Source organism: Herpailurus yagouaroundi, unplaced genomic scaffold (assembly GCF_014898765.1).
Source record: "Herpailurus yagouaroundi ecotype Mexico unplaced genomic scaffold, PumYag 164, whole genome shotgun sequence".
NCBI classification, from domain to species: domain Eukaryota; kingdom Metazoa; phylum Chordata; class Mammalia; order Carnivora; family Felidae; genus Herpailurus; species Herpailurus yagouaroundi.
In genome coordinates, this window is record NW_024412405.1 from 11,402,687 (window position 1) to 11,421,558 (window position 18,872).

Sequence of the window (18,872 nt, forward strand, 5' to 3'; positions counted from 1 at the left end):
GCCGTACTATGGAACCAAACCCACAACAGCTCCAAGGTATGCCTGCATATCTACTGTTAATAATGAAAATACTCTAAGAGATGGGATGTATACTTCTGTGATAGTGAACTTTATGTGTCAGCTTGGCTAGGCCACAGTATCCAGATTTTTGGCCAAACATTATTCTAGATGTTTCTATGAAGTTATTTTTAGATTAACATTTAAATCAGTAGATCTTGAGTAAAGCAGATTACACCTCATAATCTGGTTGGGTAACATTCAATCAACTGAAGAAAAAGGACTGACCTCCCAAGCAAGAAGGAATCCTGCAAGCACATGGTCTTTGTACTTGAACTCCAACCATTTCCTGGCCTACTGCGCAGGTTTTGGACTTGACCCCTCTTCCTCTCTCTACACACACACACACACACACACACACACACACACACACACACACGCGCTCCTGGTTCTGTTTCTTTGGAGAACCCTAATACAATTTCTTAGGACATGCATTGAAATAATATTTAAATTTTAAAATTAAACAAAAGCATGAAATAACTTATCAGAAAAAATAACTATAAATCGCAGGTGCTATACTTAAAATTTATGTAACATAAGTCAAGTGCCTATGCATATACTACTACATATGCTTTGATACGTAAACTTTACTGTGTCTCTATATATAAACTATAAATGCACATTATTAGTAATGTCCTTCCTATCTCCATGACTACAAAAACACTTATCCTTTGATCCACGCCACAGGCCTCTCCTCTGATATTCTCAATAAACTCACAGGGCAAACAGAACTATCCAATGTGAATTTACAACCTGAATAAGGTACCCAAAACTATGAACAGACATTTTACGGATTATAAATGATACCTAGCAAATGAATACATGGAGAAACATTCGAATACATAAGGAGTAAACAGAAATGCTAATTAAAATAAATAAGTTACCTTTTTTAACAGTTAAATTATTTTGAAAATTATAACTAATACTACTAATGATATGATTATTATGCACGTTACTTTTACATTAAAAGTAAAAATAGTAACTGTAAATTGCTTTCCATAGATAAAGCTCAATGCTTTTAAAAATCATAACTACTACTAGTGAGAGTGCAAAGTGGTATGCTGACACATGACGAAGGGCATTCTAAAGAGATATGAGGTAACTGATAATGTGTACTAAGCCATAAAATTATTCATGGTTTTGATTCTATTCACTTAAAATTTTTATTTTAATGCTTATTTATTTTTGAGAGAGAGGGAGAGTATGAGTGGGAGAGGGGCAGAGAGAGACAGAGAGGAAGAGAGAATCCAAAGCAAGCTCTGCACGGACAACACAGAGCCCAATGTGGAACTCAAACTCACAAACCGTGAGATCATGACCTGAGCCAAAGTCAGATGCTTTTCCAACTGAGCCACACGGGCGTGCCATGATTTTATTTAGAATGAGATATATTTCATACATTTCTGAACATGCTTGAAAATAATTCAAAATGTCAAAAAAGCAAAACCCATTAAGTTGTTCATTAGAACACCATTCATAATGGCAAAAACGAGGAGTAACTTAAATACCTAACAATTGGGATTCTTGGATAAGAAAATATGTCACATCTACTCATCAGAATGTTAAACACAGCTCCAGTAAAATGATGCTGATATTTTCTAGCAATATGGAAAATGATTAATAGGATCTTAAGTGAAAAAAATCAAGATCCAAAATTATGTCTCAGTTCCCTTAGAAATGTGTACTTGAAAGGACCTGATAGAGAAAGCTAGAAGGAAAACTAAAGAGAAAAAAGCCATGGTCACTATTTTCAAAAGCATCTTAAATAATATGTTCTTATTTTTATAATAAAAACAGAGAGAAAATATTCAGTAGAAAAAAAGCACTTGAAATACTCAACAAAGTTCAAATAATAATAAAAAAAACACCTTTTCTCTCTAAAAAGAAATAGCTAAAACTATTCTATCACGGAAACGTGACGAACACATTAAAGAATGCATTTTCTTATACAAAGATACCTCATTTAATAGTAAAATAAAACCATGATGAAGGCAAGTTCAAATACATGGGCTAAAGCTATTTGAACGCTTTTGTTTCTCTGTAAATTAAATGATTATACAAAGTAATAATTCTTTCATACTTACCACTGTGCCAAGAAACTGAATGCTCATGTTTCCACCTGCTTCTCGAGAAAGACACTGGAAAAAAAGAAGTATAAAATGAATTTGCATCCACACAAAAATGTGTACTAGAATGTTTGTAGCAGCATTGTTCTGAATAGCCAAATAACCCAATGTCCATCAACCAGTACACAGATAAACAAAACATGGTATTTTCATACAATGGAATATTATTCGGCAATAGAAAGGAATGCAGTACTGATACATGCTACAACAGAAATCAGTCACAAAGGACCACATGTTCTATGATTCCATTTAACATGGAATGTCCAGAACGACCAAATCCACAGAGACAGGAAGCAGATGAGCAGTTCGCCTGTTCTTTGCAGAAGATCCGCAGCTACCCCAGAGACTTTCCGGTCATCACAACTTCCTCGGTTACGACAGGTTGCCTAAGAATACACCAAATATCACATCTTTTCTTTGGGGTAAATTACACCACTGGTCAAGGAAAGGACTCAAAGACTTTTTCGATGACCCAAGAAATTAGGGGGAAAAAAGTGAAACTTGGGGCTTCACGGACCTGTCAACAATTAGGAATGAAAGTAATGAAGACATGCCTAAACTCTGGTTGTCCTACTGAAAAAAGAGACATGCTTGTAACTTTAGAGCAGAATGCCAAATGGCAGAGATTGCCAAGGCCAAGTCTGGAAGAGTTAGAAAGGGTGGCAGATTCCACGGATGCATTAAAGTTGTCCAGGAAAGAGAAGGTGCCCCTAAGGCTTCTTCAGACTGCTCCAGAAAAAACTAGACCTCATGCTTGGACAAGAGACATCTTCGATGGGCACCTGGGTGGCTCAGTTGTTTAAACGTCCAGTTTCAGCTCAGGTCATGATCTCACAGTTCACGGGTTTGAGCCCATGTCGGGCTTTCTGCTGTTAGCACAGAACCCGCTTCATATCCTCTGTCCCCCTCTCTCTGCCCTTCCCCCACCTGCACTCTCTCTCCCTCTCTCAAAAATAAAACATTAAAAAAGAGAGCCAGACAGACAGACATCTTTGGAAGAATCATCTGTCACAAGTTCAAGAAGTGAAATTTGTACCTAACAAATTATTCTTTCCAATGCTTCATGTGGGACATTTTGACAGACTGAGACTCTAGAAGTAAGCCCACGTTAAAGCCAGGAAGAAAAGTTTAGGGAAATAAAGTAAGAAAAGAATTCTTCAGTAAGAGTTTCCACATCTTTCCAAAGCCCACAAGTCAAGTCTTATCTAATAAATCTGAACTCTTAACTTACCATTTTTTCTTGGATAACAGTCTATATACAAAAGTAAACATATGTTAAGGGGTTTCATAAAGAACTTATGTTTCCAGACAAATGACAATTTACTTATCGATTGGTCTAAGTATTTTTATGCCACGCTAATTCTGGAAGTGGTCATGCTTTTACCAAACTTTAAAAAAAAAAAAATTAAGAATAAGGCACAGATCAAATTCCAGAAAAGAAAAGAAAAGAAAAGAAAAGAAAAGAAAAGAAAAGAAAAGAAAAGAAAAGAAAAAGAAAAGAAAAAAGAAAGGAAAGAAAGAAAGAAAGAAAGAAAGAAAGAAAGAAAGAAAAGAAAAGAAAGAAAGAAAGAAAAAAAGAAAGAAAGAAAGAAAGAAAGAAAGAAAGAAAGAAAGAAAGAAAGAAAAAAGGAGAGAGGGAGGGTGGGAGGGAGAGAGGGAAGGAAGGAAGGAGAGAAGGAAAGAGGGAGGGAGGAGGGCTAAGAGGAAATAAGAAATGACCGCTAATTAGTATGGGGTTTCTTTCCACATTGGTGGAAATGTCCTACAATTGCCTGTGGTGACTACTGCACAACTCTGTGATGAAAATAAAAAACACTGACTTGTGCACTCTAGGTGAACCGTGTGGTATGTGAGTTCTATCTCAATAAACTTGCTATAAAAAGTAAGTTAGCATTTGTTTAAAATGACAAGAGGGACAACACAATTCTTCTATGGCCAGAGAGTAGTCAAAAAGCACCTCTATGCTATGCATTTATTTGTAAATAAAATAAGTTCAAAATGAATACAGTATGATTTATGCATATCTTGTTTGAATTTTAGTTTGGTAGAAATGATGACTAAATAGGTCACGACAAGTAAATTATACCTTTTTTTTTCAGGTAATTCTCACCCATACAACTGCTGTGATATTCCTAAAATTCTTTCTTCCCTGTGCTACTCAGAGAGGGCCCAGTGGCTTCAAAGACCACACAAAAAAATAAAGCAATTCTAACTACGTAGCTATACATTTTTTTTAAAGTTCCCAGATGCGGCCCTCGAGGGAGTAGTGGCCATCAATCAACTCCATGCCGTGAACTATTACAGACATATCCTAATAGTATTCTTTTTAAACAAGTGCAGGTTTACCAATTCCAATCTTCTTTTAAAAATATTTTTAATGTTTATTTATTTTTGAGACAGAAAGAGAGAGACAGAGCATGAGCAGGGGAAGGGCAGAGAGGGAGACACAGAATCTGAAGCAGGCTCCAGGCTCTGAGCTGTCAGCATAGAGTCCAACATGGGGCCCAAAGTTACAGATCAGGAGATCATGACCCTAGCTGGAGTCAGATGCTTACCCGACCAAGCCACCCAGGGACCTCCTACAAGTTCCAATCTTTAAGATCACCCAAGTCATAGAACCCAGAGCAAATCTCCAGAATTCAAGCTGAGCCCTTGGGTCCTTGATTGAGGGAAGTTAGATCAATAAGAAAGAAAGTACTTCAGTGTACAATGACAACTGGTTACACCACCTGTAAATATTGCCCCCAGTGACTCAACACAATATGTGACAGTGCCTGGGTGGCTCAGTCAGTTAAGCGTCCGACTTCGGCTCAGGTCATGAACCCAAGTCTGAGCCCCATGTCAGGGTCTGTGCTGACAGCTCAGAGCCTGGAGCCTGCCTTAGATGCTATGTTTCCCTATCATTCTGCCCCTTCCCCACTTGTGCTGTCTGTCTGTCTCTCTCTCTCTCTCTCTCTCTCTCTCAGAAATAAATATTAAAAAAAAAAAAAAAAGCTACCTGACCAGCACACTCAAGGTGGAGAAAACTCAAAATCCGTATTTTTATCCATTAATTTCACTTCTAAGAATTTATCCTAAGGGAAAAAGTCATGAATAGGAAACACACACACACACACACACACACACACACACACCCCACAGAAAAAAACCCACAGCTACACAAATGACACTGTAGTGCAGTTTCCAGGATCTAAAAATTTCAAGCAATCTAAATGATAAATAAAACAAACTGGTTAAATAAATTATGATATAATCCATGCAGCCATTAAAAAATTTGAGACATGAAAAATGTTTATAGTATATTTCTAAGTGCAAAAAAATCAAAATGGTATGTTCAGAATACATCATGTTAAAAGCTTCTATATGTTCAAGATAAAATTCTAGCACAAATAATGCACATAAAACAGTCAACTATTATTTCTGGGTGGAAGATATTAGTTGGCCTTTCTTTTTGGCTTACCTATTATTCCTATTCTTCCAAATGGACATACATAACTTAATAAAGGCAAAAAGAGAAATAATACAGAATGAAATAAAGTAATTTATTTCCCTCAATGTCCTAAGGGATTAATAACTGAGTCTTGAATCATGGGTTCTGACACCGGCACTTGTACTTTGGTCATCCATCCACCCATCCATCCATCCATCCATCCATCCACTATATTGAGTTGAGCACTGCTAGTTGAATTAAGAATCATCCTCTAGGAGACCAAATGAAAGAAGAGAATTTGAAAAGAAATCATAGGGGTGTCTGGTTGGCTCTGTTGGTAGAGCACGTGAGTCGATCTCTGGGTCATGAGTTTGAGACCCACATTGGGGATAGAGATTACATTAAAAAATAATAAACATTGGGGATAGAGATTACATTAAAAAATAATAAATAAAATAAATTATAATTCAATATGATAAATCCATAGTACAAAATGTACAAAGTATTATAGGATAAGAGGCCAGACTAGCTAAATGCCCAGAAAGGTTAAGGAAGACTTGCAGATACACATTAGAGTTGGGTATTCAAAAATGAGGAGGCATTCTCCAAAAGGGTAATAAATGAAACACTTTTGGTCAGATGGGACTATTTATGCAAATTTCAGATTAAGAATAAGCACGGTGATTTTAAGGCATGGTGAACAGTCCAGTATGACCAGAGATAGGTTTGGTTGATGGAGGGAAGGGGCAAGAAAGGAAACCAAGAAGAAATTAGGGAGCCAAGTCCCATCCTGCACAGAGTCATACTTTACGAAGTTCTTATACTTAAAAACTGAGGAGTAACATGTTTGTTTTAGAAAGACTGATGGTCTAATGTGAGGTTGAGGGTACACCAGAATGGAGAAGGAGGTGGGCTGGGAGCACAAGGAAAAGGCAGCAGGTAGCAATCACCAGGTTAGTAGGGCTCCAATGCTAGAGGTAAACCCAACAGTAGAACTAAGCCTGTTTCATTCACAGAAACTTAGAATTTGGAAAGCAAACAGATCTCAAAATCTTCATCTTGTTTTACTTATGAGGAAATCAAAGGTACAGGGATGCCTATATTGCACTAGGAAAATAAGAATTCCAACCCAAGCAGTTGTGCAAGGTTTGGATATCCCCACTATGTGGGATGGAATATCTCTACAACATCAGGCTAAATCATCATTTAGATGGTGGGTCCTTTAAGGACAAGGACCATTTCTAGCATTTCCTCCTTAATCCCAACAGCATGCAAGTCAGTGCCACAGAAATGGAAAAGATTTAAATCAATCTTCATCAAGAATTCTGAATTTTTTTCATTCTATGAAAGAGAACAGTGACCTACAGATCTCTCAATCTTCAATTGTCTAGTGGAAATTTTAGCTAGGGAGAGTTAGAAGTGTAGCTGCCAAGAAATTAGGGAAAGGCGTGTGATAGAGTGAGGATAGGCAGTCCAATAATACACTGACTTCCGCACTGCTGAGATTTTAAGAGTAGGGAGGAAAACACTCAGTGCAAGCGTCGCCATTACTATCAGCCCAGGACTCATCCCCGCAGTAGCTAAATCTTCCTTCCTCAGAAGCTCAAGGCAGAGATCCAGAATCCAGTCCATATTTACCAGGACAGAAGCAGCACAATTAATTACTGTAAGGCAGCAACAGTATCAATCATAACGGCTGTTCAGAATGAGAAATTTTCTGATTGAAAAGTATGGCCCTTATACTCTGGGAAGATGGCAGTGGTGGCATGGTTTCTGAGTCCTCTCCAGAAACACTGAAGAGGCCCAGTGGCAACAAATGTCCCTAGCACCCCAAATGTTGCCTACAAATACCGTTTCCCACTCCAAGAAATCAAGGCTTCTTGGCAGAACAGCTTGGCCCTGGTTTGAGGCAGAAATGAGGCTGCTACATCTTGTCATTTCAGAAAGCAAGGGGGCTATCAAAGACGGGGGGAGTCACACGAAAGGGACTTAGAAGCCAACCTGAAGAAAAGTCCCTGGCCAAAGATGGCAAAATCTGACCATCACTAAGGTTATAACTGCAATGGATTAAAGCCAAGTATGTTTAAACCCATGACTTCAAAACAGATACCGGAAACAAAAACAAAATAACACCCTAAGTGAGTCACTTTTGGAGAACGATAGGGAACCAAGTCTTTGGGAACTGGGAAGTAAAAGGAAAGGATCCAGCATTTGTCTTGCCTTTTCTATGAAAACTGATCTGCTGGATAACCCAAGAAGTGGGTGAGGTAGAGCTTCTCTTTAAAGAATTAATCCTGGTAATAAATTTAAAGAAATGACAACATTGGAATATCATCGTTTTGTAAACCTTAACGCATTTATTGATTGAAGCTTGAGCATCAACAGAGAAGTAAGCAGACAGTATGTGCCTCTTCCAGAGGCACACCACAGCATTTATGACTCAGTCTTGCCAAAGATAATGGCACCTGAATCTGATTGCTCCTCTAGATCCAAATATCAATTTCTAAAAAACAAAGGAGAGAGGACATGTTAACCCATACCACTGGAATGCAATCAGCTAAATTCTGACCATGGAAAATTGTATAGGACAAACCATCCTGTTCCTTCAAGAAATAAAATGCAAAGAATAAAAAAAAAAAAAATTCTACAGACATTTCCCTCAAGCTACTATCCCCTTTCTCCTTTAAAACCAGACTCCTTAAAATGTTGTCTCTCTTCCTGGTCTCTGCTTTGTCACTTTCCATTCTCCTTTGAACTCATTTCCATTTGTTTCCCCCCCACTATTCATCTGTAATCATTCTCATCAAGATCACCTATGATTTCCATGTTGCTTTACCTATCAGTCGGTTTTGTCCTCATCTTACCCAGCAACACTACAAACAGTCAATGATTCTCTTTCCCAAACACAATTCTTTCACTGGCTTCAAGGATATCCATGCCCCTAGTTTATCTCCTACTTCCTTGGCAGCTGTTTCTTAGCCTTCTTTGCTAGCTTCACCTCTTCATTCAATTTCTACCTGCAGGAGTGCCCCCAGGGCCCAGTCCTCAGCTCTCTTCTCTTTTCCATCATGCTCTTCCCCTGTGTAATCTCATCTCTTCCTCCCAATCCTGATGCCCATCTTAAAACAAATCAATTTCACTGAAGCATAATTTAGGTACAAAAGATTGCATTCTATTTAAAGGACAGAATTCAGTGACTTTTGACAATTTTGAGAAATCACCACCACAATCAACACAGAGAACATTTTCAACACCTCCAAAATGTTCTTCCTGCCCATTTACACTCCAATCCTGGTCCTTGCCCCCAGGCCACCATTGATCTAGTGTCTAATACACAAGATCATTTTATTCACCAAAATGGACATACAGCTGTTTGAGTACCGTTTAAGAGAATTTCACATTAAAAGTCCTTAGCACTTTTGCCAAAAATTAATTGATCTATATGTGGATCTACTATACTTTCTTCTGTTCTACATATCTAACTACCAATGCCACACTGTCTCGACACTGCTGTTTCATAGTTAATCTTGAAATCAGGTTGCATAATTCTCCCAACTTTGTATTTCTTTTTAAAAATTGCTTTGGCTCCTATGATTTTTCAGCGAACAGCGTCTTTTTTTTTAATAGTAAAAAACATGACAAAATTTACCCTTTTAACCAATTTGAAAGTATACAGTTCAGTAGTGTTAAGTATATTTACGCTGTTGTGAAACAGATCTTCAGAACTTTCTCATCTTGCAAATCTGAAATTCTTTTTTTTTTTTTTTTTTTTTTTTTTTTTCAACATGTATTTATTTTTGGGACAGAGAGAGACAGAGCATGAACGGGGGAGGGGCAGAGAGAGAGGGAGACACAGAATTGGAAACAGGCTCCAGGCTCTGAGCCATCAGCCCAGAGCCCGACGCGGGGCTCGAACTCACGGACCGCGAGACCGTGACCTGGCTGAAGTCGGACGCTCAACCAACTGCGCCACCCAGGCGCCCCGCAAATCTGAAATTCTATTCCCACTAAACAACAACGCTCCCTTTCCCTTCCCTGTGGTCCCTGGTAACCACCATTCTACTTTCTGTTTCGATGAATTCAACTGCTTTAGGTGCCCCATCTAAGCGGAATCATACAGTATTTGTCTTTTCTTGTCTGGTTTATTTCATTCAGCATAATGTTCTCAAGGTTTAATCATGCTGCAGCATGTGACAGGATTTCTTTCCTTCTTACGGCTGTAAATTATTTCACTGTATGTATATACCACATTTTATTTGTCCATACATCTGCCGATGAACATTTTGGTGGCTTCTACCTCCTGGCTATCCTAAATAATGCTGCAATGAACTGGGGTATGCAAATACCCCTTTAAGACCCTGCTTTCAATTCTTTCAGATATATATCTAGAAGTGAGATTGCTGGACCATATGGTAGTATTATTCTTAATATTCTGAGGAACCCTCATACTGTTTTCAAGTTGTGCCATTTTACACTTCTACCAACAATGCACAAGTATTTTAATTTCTCCATGTTCTCACCAACACCTATTCTTTTCTGGGTGTGTTGTTGTTGTTGTTTTTGGTAGTAGCCATCCTAATGGATATGAAATGATATCTCATTGTCATTTTGATTTACACTTCTAGGATGGTTAGTGATATTGAGCACATTTCCATATGCTTATTGCCTGTTTCTATATCATCATGGAGGAATATCTATTTAAGCCCTTTGTCCATTTTTAAATCAGGTGTTTTTTTTTTTTTTAGGTTGTGGAAGTTCTTTATATATTCTAGATATTAACCCCTTATCAGATTTATGATTTGCAAATATTTTCTCCCATTCTGTAGGCTGCCTTTTCACTCTGCTGTGTCCTTTGATGCACAAACGTTTTTTAGTTTGATGTAGTCCCATCTGTCTTTGTCTTTGTTGCCTATGACTTTGGTGTTATATCCAAGAAATCATTCTCAAGTCCAGTGTCATGAAGATTTTGACCTCCATTTTCTTCCAGGAGTTTCATGGTTTTAAGTCTTACATTTAGGTCTTTAATCCATTTAAGCTAATTTTTGTTTATGGTGTAAGATACAGATCCAATTTCATCCTTTCGTTTGTGGCAGATCCATGCTTTGAGAGAAAATCTACAGGCTTATGACTACCGAATTTATGTTTTCAACTCCCATTTGTCGTCTGAGTTCAAGGCTCATACAGTCAATAGTTAACTGGACATCAACACTTGGATATGTAATGTACATGTTAAACCTACCAAGTCCGAAAAGTATTACTGATTTGCCTCTCCAAACCTGTTCCTCTCCTAACCGCCCCCACCCCCACCGCCTGACCTAAGTAAGACCATTGTTCACTCGGTCGCTTAACCCTTCATTCTTTAACTTCCTTCACACTCAAGTATCTGAACCTGTGGATCCTTGCTGCCTTCCTACCCAATTAGATGTCAAATCAGTTCACTTCTCACCATCTCTACTGCTACCATCTTAGTCTAATCCAAGGACTGGCAAACTCCTTCCATAAAGAGTCATACAGTAAACCTTTTAGGCTTCGTGAGGCAAAATTGAAGGTATTATGTAGCTAGTTAGAGAACAAGAGAGAAAACAGATTTTCACAACTTTTGGGGGGACAACATTCCAAATATAATAAGCACCAGTTTTTGCTAATACTAATACGGAAAATGGAATTCTCTTATTTAGAGATAAAATTCTGTTTAATTGGGGCTCAAAGTTAGTGTTCCCTAACACCAAAGTCAATGGCAATTATACAACTGTTTAATGCTGACCTACAGTGAGATTTTACTGATTTCATCTTTGACGATACCTTTTCCCAGAGACAGGTACTGCCAAATACTAACAATAATCCATGGGTAAGGGATATTACTTGAGCATAGTCGTTGCTTGGAAGGGATTTATAGAATTTTGTTAAATTCCTCTCTTGATATTCGCCATTAGCCTAACATTACATTGCAGTTTGATCACTTCCAATTTTAGGCTGAGTGGAAGATCCTCAATTGTACAGTGAAATGGATTTTCACATATGGAAATTTCCTTTGCTCTTGCACTGACGTTTGAAAACTGCTGCTGAAGCTAGTTCACTTCTTATTTTAATCTTCTGACAGCCTGGGAAGTGTAAAAAGCAGCTAGACAAGGGAGCCTGGGTGGCTCAGTCAGTTAAGCATCTGACTTTGACTCAGGTCATGATCTCGAGGTTCACAAGTTCGAGGCCCACATCGGGCTCTATGCTGACAGCTCAGAGCCTGGAGCCTGCTTCGGATTCTGTGTCTCCCTCTCTCTCTGTCCCGCCCCTGCTCATGCTCTGTCTCTCTCTCAAAAAATAAATAAATAAATAAATAAACAAACAAACAAAAAAAGCAGCTGGACATTAACTGTGATTCAAATGTTAGTTGTTGTCAAAATAATGTTACCACAGTATAAATTTTGTATGTAAGTGCTGTTTTGTCTTACAATTTTAGGTTGAATTCATTAATAAACATCAAATCTACAGCATGAACTAATTTTCAAAGCTATCTGATGTTTGATAACAGTGGCTGAGAGTGGTTCTTCTTGTTTAGGAACATGTAAATCTTGGTTCTGCGCTAAAAAAAAAATATCACAATAAATTTTACCACTGCTAAGCCAATTGAACTGCTGTGAGATAGCTGGAAAACTGGGACATTAAGGTTTTACTTAAAAATTCTACAAGCAGTCATAGCAAATAAAAACAAATGATTGTGGCTATATTCTGGTAAAACTGTATTTGTGGATGCTGAAATTTGAATCTCATATACTTTCCATGTGTCATGAAGCATTATTCTCCTTTTAATTTTTTCCAAACATTTAAAAATGAAATAACCACACAACTTGTGAGCCATACAAAAAGAGGCAGTGGGCTGGATTTGGCCGACTCCTGGTCTAAGCCATCAGCACCTCTCACCTCCATGACTACAATGTCATAAAAATGGTTGTCCTACCTCTGCCACTGGTCCCCTGTGGTCCATCGTCCCCAGAGCAGTGGTTTTAAATCACATCACATCATTCCTCTACTCAAAACCCTTCAAAAGCTTCACAGTTGGAACTGAATAAAACGCAAACTCTTTGGCCTACGAAGGCTCTATATGGTCTAGTTCCTGCTTCCTTCTTGCACTCTCCTAAGCTACACTCAAGATGCTGGTCTTCCCTCAGGCCTCTGCAAAGACCAAGTTTGTTCCTGTCTCAGGGCCTTTGCATTTACCATTTCTGCTACTTGGGACTTTCACACTTTTCATTTTTGCACGGTTGCCCCCCCTTGTCCTCAAAGGTCTTCACTCAATGTTAGCTATTCAGAAACTTTACTTTTTTTCCTTTCTAAAAAAATGTTTAATGTTTATTTATTTTTGAGAGAGGAATAGTGTGCAGGGGAGGGGCAGAGAGGGAGGGAGACACAGAATCTGAATCAGGCTCTAGGCTCTGAGCTGTCAGCACACAGCCTGACATGGTGCTTGAACTCACAAACTGTCGAGATCATGACCTGAGGCAAAGTCAGACTTAACTGACTGAGCCACCCAGGTGCTCCAGGAAATGACTTTCTAACCACCCTACCTCCTCTACATACTTTCTGTGAATGATCCTGTTTCAGAGCCTTTATCTACCTTCTTCGTACACTAATTACGTTATTTATGTGTTTACATGTTTGGTATCTACATCCCCCTGTAGTAAATGTTGTACATGTTGTGAGGGGGACGATGACAGGAGGAAGAGAGAGAAAAAAGGAAGTGCCCAAATCTGATACAGCTCAGCAATAAGGACTGATAAAATGAAACACAGGGAAAAAAAATTTCATCCACACCGAGATTGATCGCTGTACACAAAAGAGGAATATAGAATTTTCCCACAGTTTACAATTAAGACAATTAGGTTTTAGAGCTCACCAAGAACAAAGTATCAGACCTTACAAACAGTCTGAGGCATGCCAAAACAAATGGGAACGGACCATTTGATTAGCTAATAACAAAAAGTAGAATAAAATAAAAATTAAGACTTTTATTTTCATGAAATATATTCCATCCCTATTAAAATACTTTCTCCAAGTTTTTATTTTACCCTTTCTCCTATTTTAAGTGGTACTTCATAGCTAGATAAAAATTTCCTTCTGTTCTTATATTGATACTCTGCTCCAACATTTACAAAATACACACCTTTTTGTTTCTTTAAAGAAAAGAATATTTAAGAAGACTTTGATTATCAAAGTGACTTCAACATTTGTGAGAACCAAATTCATACAAATTAGCAAGGCTGTTTGTTCACTCAAAAAAGGCAAAACATTCACAAAATAACAAATGTTCCAAAAATATCTCCCTGGTATAATAAAATCAGAAGCAATTTCACCTTTAAAAGTAATCTCACTGAACGGTAAGAGGAAGAAATAGTAATAGTTTTCTTTTCCCCTCACTGATTTCCAACATGATAATATGTTGTAAAGGCCATTACTGGGGGATTTGTCTTATCGGTCTCCAGTGTGGCTGCCTGTATTATTTTCCACATTTACTACCATCAGTGTTTATACTATTGAAAATTCTCTTCTTCTGGCAGCTACTAAAATATAATTTTCTAGTAAACAGACAGTAGAGGAGAAAAAGAATACATGAGGGGAGTGGGGGAAGATTCAGAACGACATTTTCCCATTATAGTAAATATTTAAAAGCAACTCCAAATCATAATGCCACTAGAGACAAAAAAAAAAAAAAAAAACACACACACACAAAACAAACAAACAAAAAACCCAAAACAAACCAAGACAAAACAAAAAAACACTAAGCTTCTAAGACTACATTTCAAAAGCAGGTAAACGTGTCAAAATTAATATTTTAAATTATAGTTGTAAATACATCCCAGCTGTTAAATTGCGATTAAATTTTTTGAAGCATAGTGAAAGGAGTTATTTCTGTGCTCCTGGCAGGCTTGTTTCTAAGATGTGTAACTGTAATTGATGTTTTCAGGAGTGTGAAAAGGAGATGGTTAATAATTACTCTCTTATTTCCTACTTCTTTGGAAAAAAAAATACCAACATCCACTTATTCTAGGTTATATATTTATATATTCTATACATCCTAAATAGATGGTTCCATATTACATTTGGTAACTCTAGAGTAATCACATGTGTATAGTACAAAATAACACCTAATTACTTCTAAGGGGATGGGGAGAAACATCTAAAACCCATGGAAAACATTTACTTTGGGACTAAAAACATAAGATGATCACTTCCAAATCCACTTTTTTTGGTACTGGCAAAGTATAAGCAAACAAGGAAGCCCCTTCATTTAATTTTCTAATTAAAATATCATTAAAATATTTACTTTAGCATCTATATTCATTTATATAGCATCTGTATACATTTACACATTTATTGTAACCCAAGTTTGTTCCCAGAGGTTGTTACTTTCATCTAAAAAAAAAAGAAAACAGCTTATTTTTAACTTTCCTTACTCAAAGAGGTACGAGGATCAATTCATTTTCTTTGAAAAAAGAAAGTTAAGTTTAAAATTTTAAATTCTATTCAAACTCCGCACAAGCATTTGCAAGCACACGTACCACAGATAGTTACTCAATCTGCGAACACAATTAGAGCCGTCCCTTCAGGTTCATGTGCTTATATCATATTCTGTATTACACAGGCCCACTGAGCATTTTAAGTTATCATGTCATGTAATCTATTTAACACTGCAATCAATTCACAAATAATCCATTTAATCTGGCATTCTGTAGTAAATAACATGACATTCGTGTGACACTATTCCAAATGTGTCTGCTTTAACATAGAAAATTAGTTCCACTTAGTTGAGTATCAATGACCTATTCAATGTACAATGTGCTAGTGCTGCAGTCAGCTTTCTCCTGTTCTTTATCATAAATTTATCTTCTCTTGAAAATATTTAAGCAAGAATATGAGAAATTAAAAAAAAAAAAGCCTTCAAAGGTACATCATGAATAGCTTCACATCACACAAACGCAGAGATTGTTAGACCTTAGCGGGATCTCAAGACATTTTCAAAAGTATTTAGCTCCTCTTCAGGCCTGTAGACAACCTGCTGTGAGCAGGTGGAGAGAAGAAATCATGCCACACAAAGAAACAGGCCAATACCAGTTAGTCGGCAGCTCTGCTCGCAAATGTTCAAACAACGCGACTACGCAAAATGAAAATCTTGTATGTAAAATGCTAACAAGAAACAACACATTAAATCCCAGACAAATTACACTGTAAGAAATGGAAGACTATTTGAGTTGTTCAAAGTAAAACTGAAGAGCCTCTTTGGAGGTTAAAAAGAATGCTTTATAGGAAGAGAGTATATTCACAGAAATTAAAAAAAAAAAAGTTCTATTAGATCAGCATGTTCCACAGTACAAGATGCTACGGTGTATGGAGAAAATACAGTGAGTTCAACATATGCAGAACACTGTGTATCTTTTGTTTCAACACTTAATTGTATGCTGCAGGCAGGATATCATTCTGCTTATTAAAAACAGTCCTAAATTTTGCTAAACTTCTAAGTTAAAAGGTGAAAAGTTTGTCAACTAGAGAAGAAATTCGTCTTCTGTTTAAAAAATGAAGTTAGTTCATCTCCTCTTAATTTTAAATGATAAAAACCAAAACTGCGGTGGACACACAGGGGAGTGCGTAAAAACCAGTACGTTTTGTCTTCTATGAGCACTCTCATTTAGGAAAAGTTTTGTGAGCCATCTAACCCGTAACTGCTAGCCACACTTGGCTACTGGGGCCCTGGAATGTGACCAGTGCAAGTGAGAAACTACATTTTCCATTTTAATTAATATTAAGTAATTTAAATACAGAAGCTGTGGAACCTATTTTTCTTTACACACAACATTCTGGTAGGGCCACATTTCACATTCATCATTCTGTTGCTTAAGATATTATTGGTATATCAGCATACGTATTTCAGGCATAGGTGCTGTTTCTGATATCACATTAATAATTTTCTTTAGATTATTTCATGTTGAAACGCTAACAGTTTGGATATATGGAGTTAAACAAAATGGATTAGTGAAATGAATCTCACTTGTTTTTACTTTCTTGATGTGGCTACTAAGAAATTTAAAATTGCATATATGGCTTAACAGATTTTATTGGACAATGCTGCTTCACTCTATAATTTTTTAAATCAGTAATTTGGAATAACTAGAGATTTGGAATTACTCTCATACTAATGAGACTTTATCTGCCCATAGTCAAAATGAGAAATGATTATAGGTCCTCAGATTATACCATTAAGATCTACTTTATAAACATTATTACTGACGGACTCTACATCTACAATGGGGAACTAGTAGGAAAACACTGGTACATACCCAACATAAGAAAAAAGAGAATTACGAAATGCTATCATTTTATTTCCCTTGAATGATGTTCTTTGAGGAAAACTTGGCTTACTTATTAGATGAAGAAATAGATTAGAAACCTATAAAAATTCTAGAGGACCTATAAGTATCTCCAAGAGTTTTTTAATGCTTATATCCTTGATTCTTCAGTATAAATTACTTTGTTTCAAAATACAGGACCTCCTCTTCCTCCTTTTGGATACGTGCATCACTAGCTATATACTTAAAGCTATTAATAATGATTAGAACTTCTGTCCAAAAATAGGATTTTCTAAACATCAGAAGAGAAAAAGCAGCCGCGTGGGTAACTGAAGTAAGAGCTTGTGCAGCAGACTTTACTGAACAATGGGTCATTAGTGATGCTGGGTAAGATACAGCTCAAGCAATGTGCCAATGTTTGCATTTCCCTCATAGAGACAGGGGAAATCAGGAACAGTCTGAGGTGAACCTTTACTATACCTATAGATACCTATCAACAGGTGGTACTGTTCGCCTTAAACAGCTTAGGAAAATAGGAAAGATGTTTGCTTGATTGGAAAGAAACTCACTTCGTAAGCATGATACTTTTGTGGGCAGACCCTTGGGAGCCCTCGTTTGTCTTTGAACTCACAAATACTATGTGATTCCATATCCATGGGGATCAAACTGCCATGTTATCTAATAGAGTACAGATTCTGCAAATGTTGGAAAGAACTAAAGAGAATTGATAAAACAGCTAAGAAGGCTATCCTATGAACATAGCTTAATTTAATAAAGTCTTAGAAGAAATAAAATCTAAATCTTAAAAGTATAGATAAGACAGATTTATTTCTGAAATTATAAAATGCAAGATAACTATCCATGCATTCATCCACTCATCCTTTCCTCCAGCTAATGAGCCGTTCTTCACATGTGCCAGGAATTCAGTATGGCAGTGGGAATTGAAGGTCAAATCAAAACTGAAAATTCTGATCAATTAAAGGAAGTTAGTAACCTATGAAATTCATTTTCCAAATGAGAGTAAATATCAAGTTCCTGAGGCTTACCAAGGAAAGCCAGGAAAGTCAAAAGATAATGTGATATGATTAGATTTGATTGGATGAATAGGGAGCTAACTCTTAAAGCAAAGGTATGCCTCCTCCCCAACTACTTTATCATTTAATCAGATGAAGTTGTTAACTGCTACTTTTCACGTAGTCACAGGGATTCAATAATAAAACTAAACAGAGGGGCACCTGGGTGGCTCAGTCAGTTAAGCATGTGACTTCAGCTTAGGTCATGATCTCATGGTTTGTGGGTTCAAGCCCCACATTGGGCTCTGTGCTAACAGCACGGAGCCTGCCTTGGATTCTCTCCCCCACACTCTCTCTCTCAAAAATAAATAAAATTAAAATAAAATAGGTGCTAAGTACTCACATATTCTTGAATAAGACTGGCTACACCAAGTAGACTGGTGTACTAGACTGGCTACACCAAGTAGAACATGCTAGGAAACCACAAAACCAACAATTGCCCATCTCCCACCTCAAGAGAATATGAAAGAAATTTAAAAATTGTTTGAAGTTAAATTCTTTTTTTTTTTAATTTTTTTTTAACGTTTATTTTATTTTTGAGACAGAGAGAGACAGAGCATGAACTGGGGAGGGGCAGAGAGAGAGGGAGACACAGAATCGGAAGCAGGCTCCAGGCTCTGAGCCATCAGCCCAGAGCCTGACGCAGGGCTCGAACTCACGGACCGTGAGATCGTGACCTGAGCTGAAGTCGGACGCTTAACCGACTGAGCCACCCAGGCGCCCCTGAAGTTAAATTCTTAAGCTAAGAACTCAAGGTTGAACATTTTAAGCTATGTGAAAGGGATTTTATGAGAATCCCTTGGTTTTCCATGTATCTCCTGGATTTTGAGGGGTATCTAGGTAAGATCAGCAA

At 37.3% G+C, this 18,872-nt stretch overlaps 1 protein-coding gene across 6 annotated transcripts in view; it reads right to left on the reverse strand.

Moving 5' to 3' along the window:
- PCCA (propionyl-CoA carboxylase subunit alpha) overlaps positions 1 to 18,872 on the reverse strand; it is a 418,320-nt gene that overhangs the window by 69,106 nt on the left and 330,342 nt on the right. For all 6 annotated transcript variants that reach the window (XM_040487139.1, XM_040487136.1, XM_040487140.1 and 3 more), the window contains one exon: positions 2,142 to 2,195. In XM_040487139.1, coding sequence (XP_040343073.1) covers positions 2,142 to 2,195 — 54 coding nt within the window. The remainder of the gene's footprint in view (positions 1 to 2,141; positions 2,196 to 18,872) is intronic.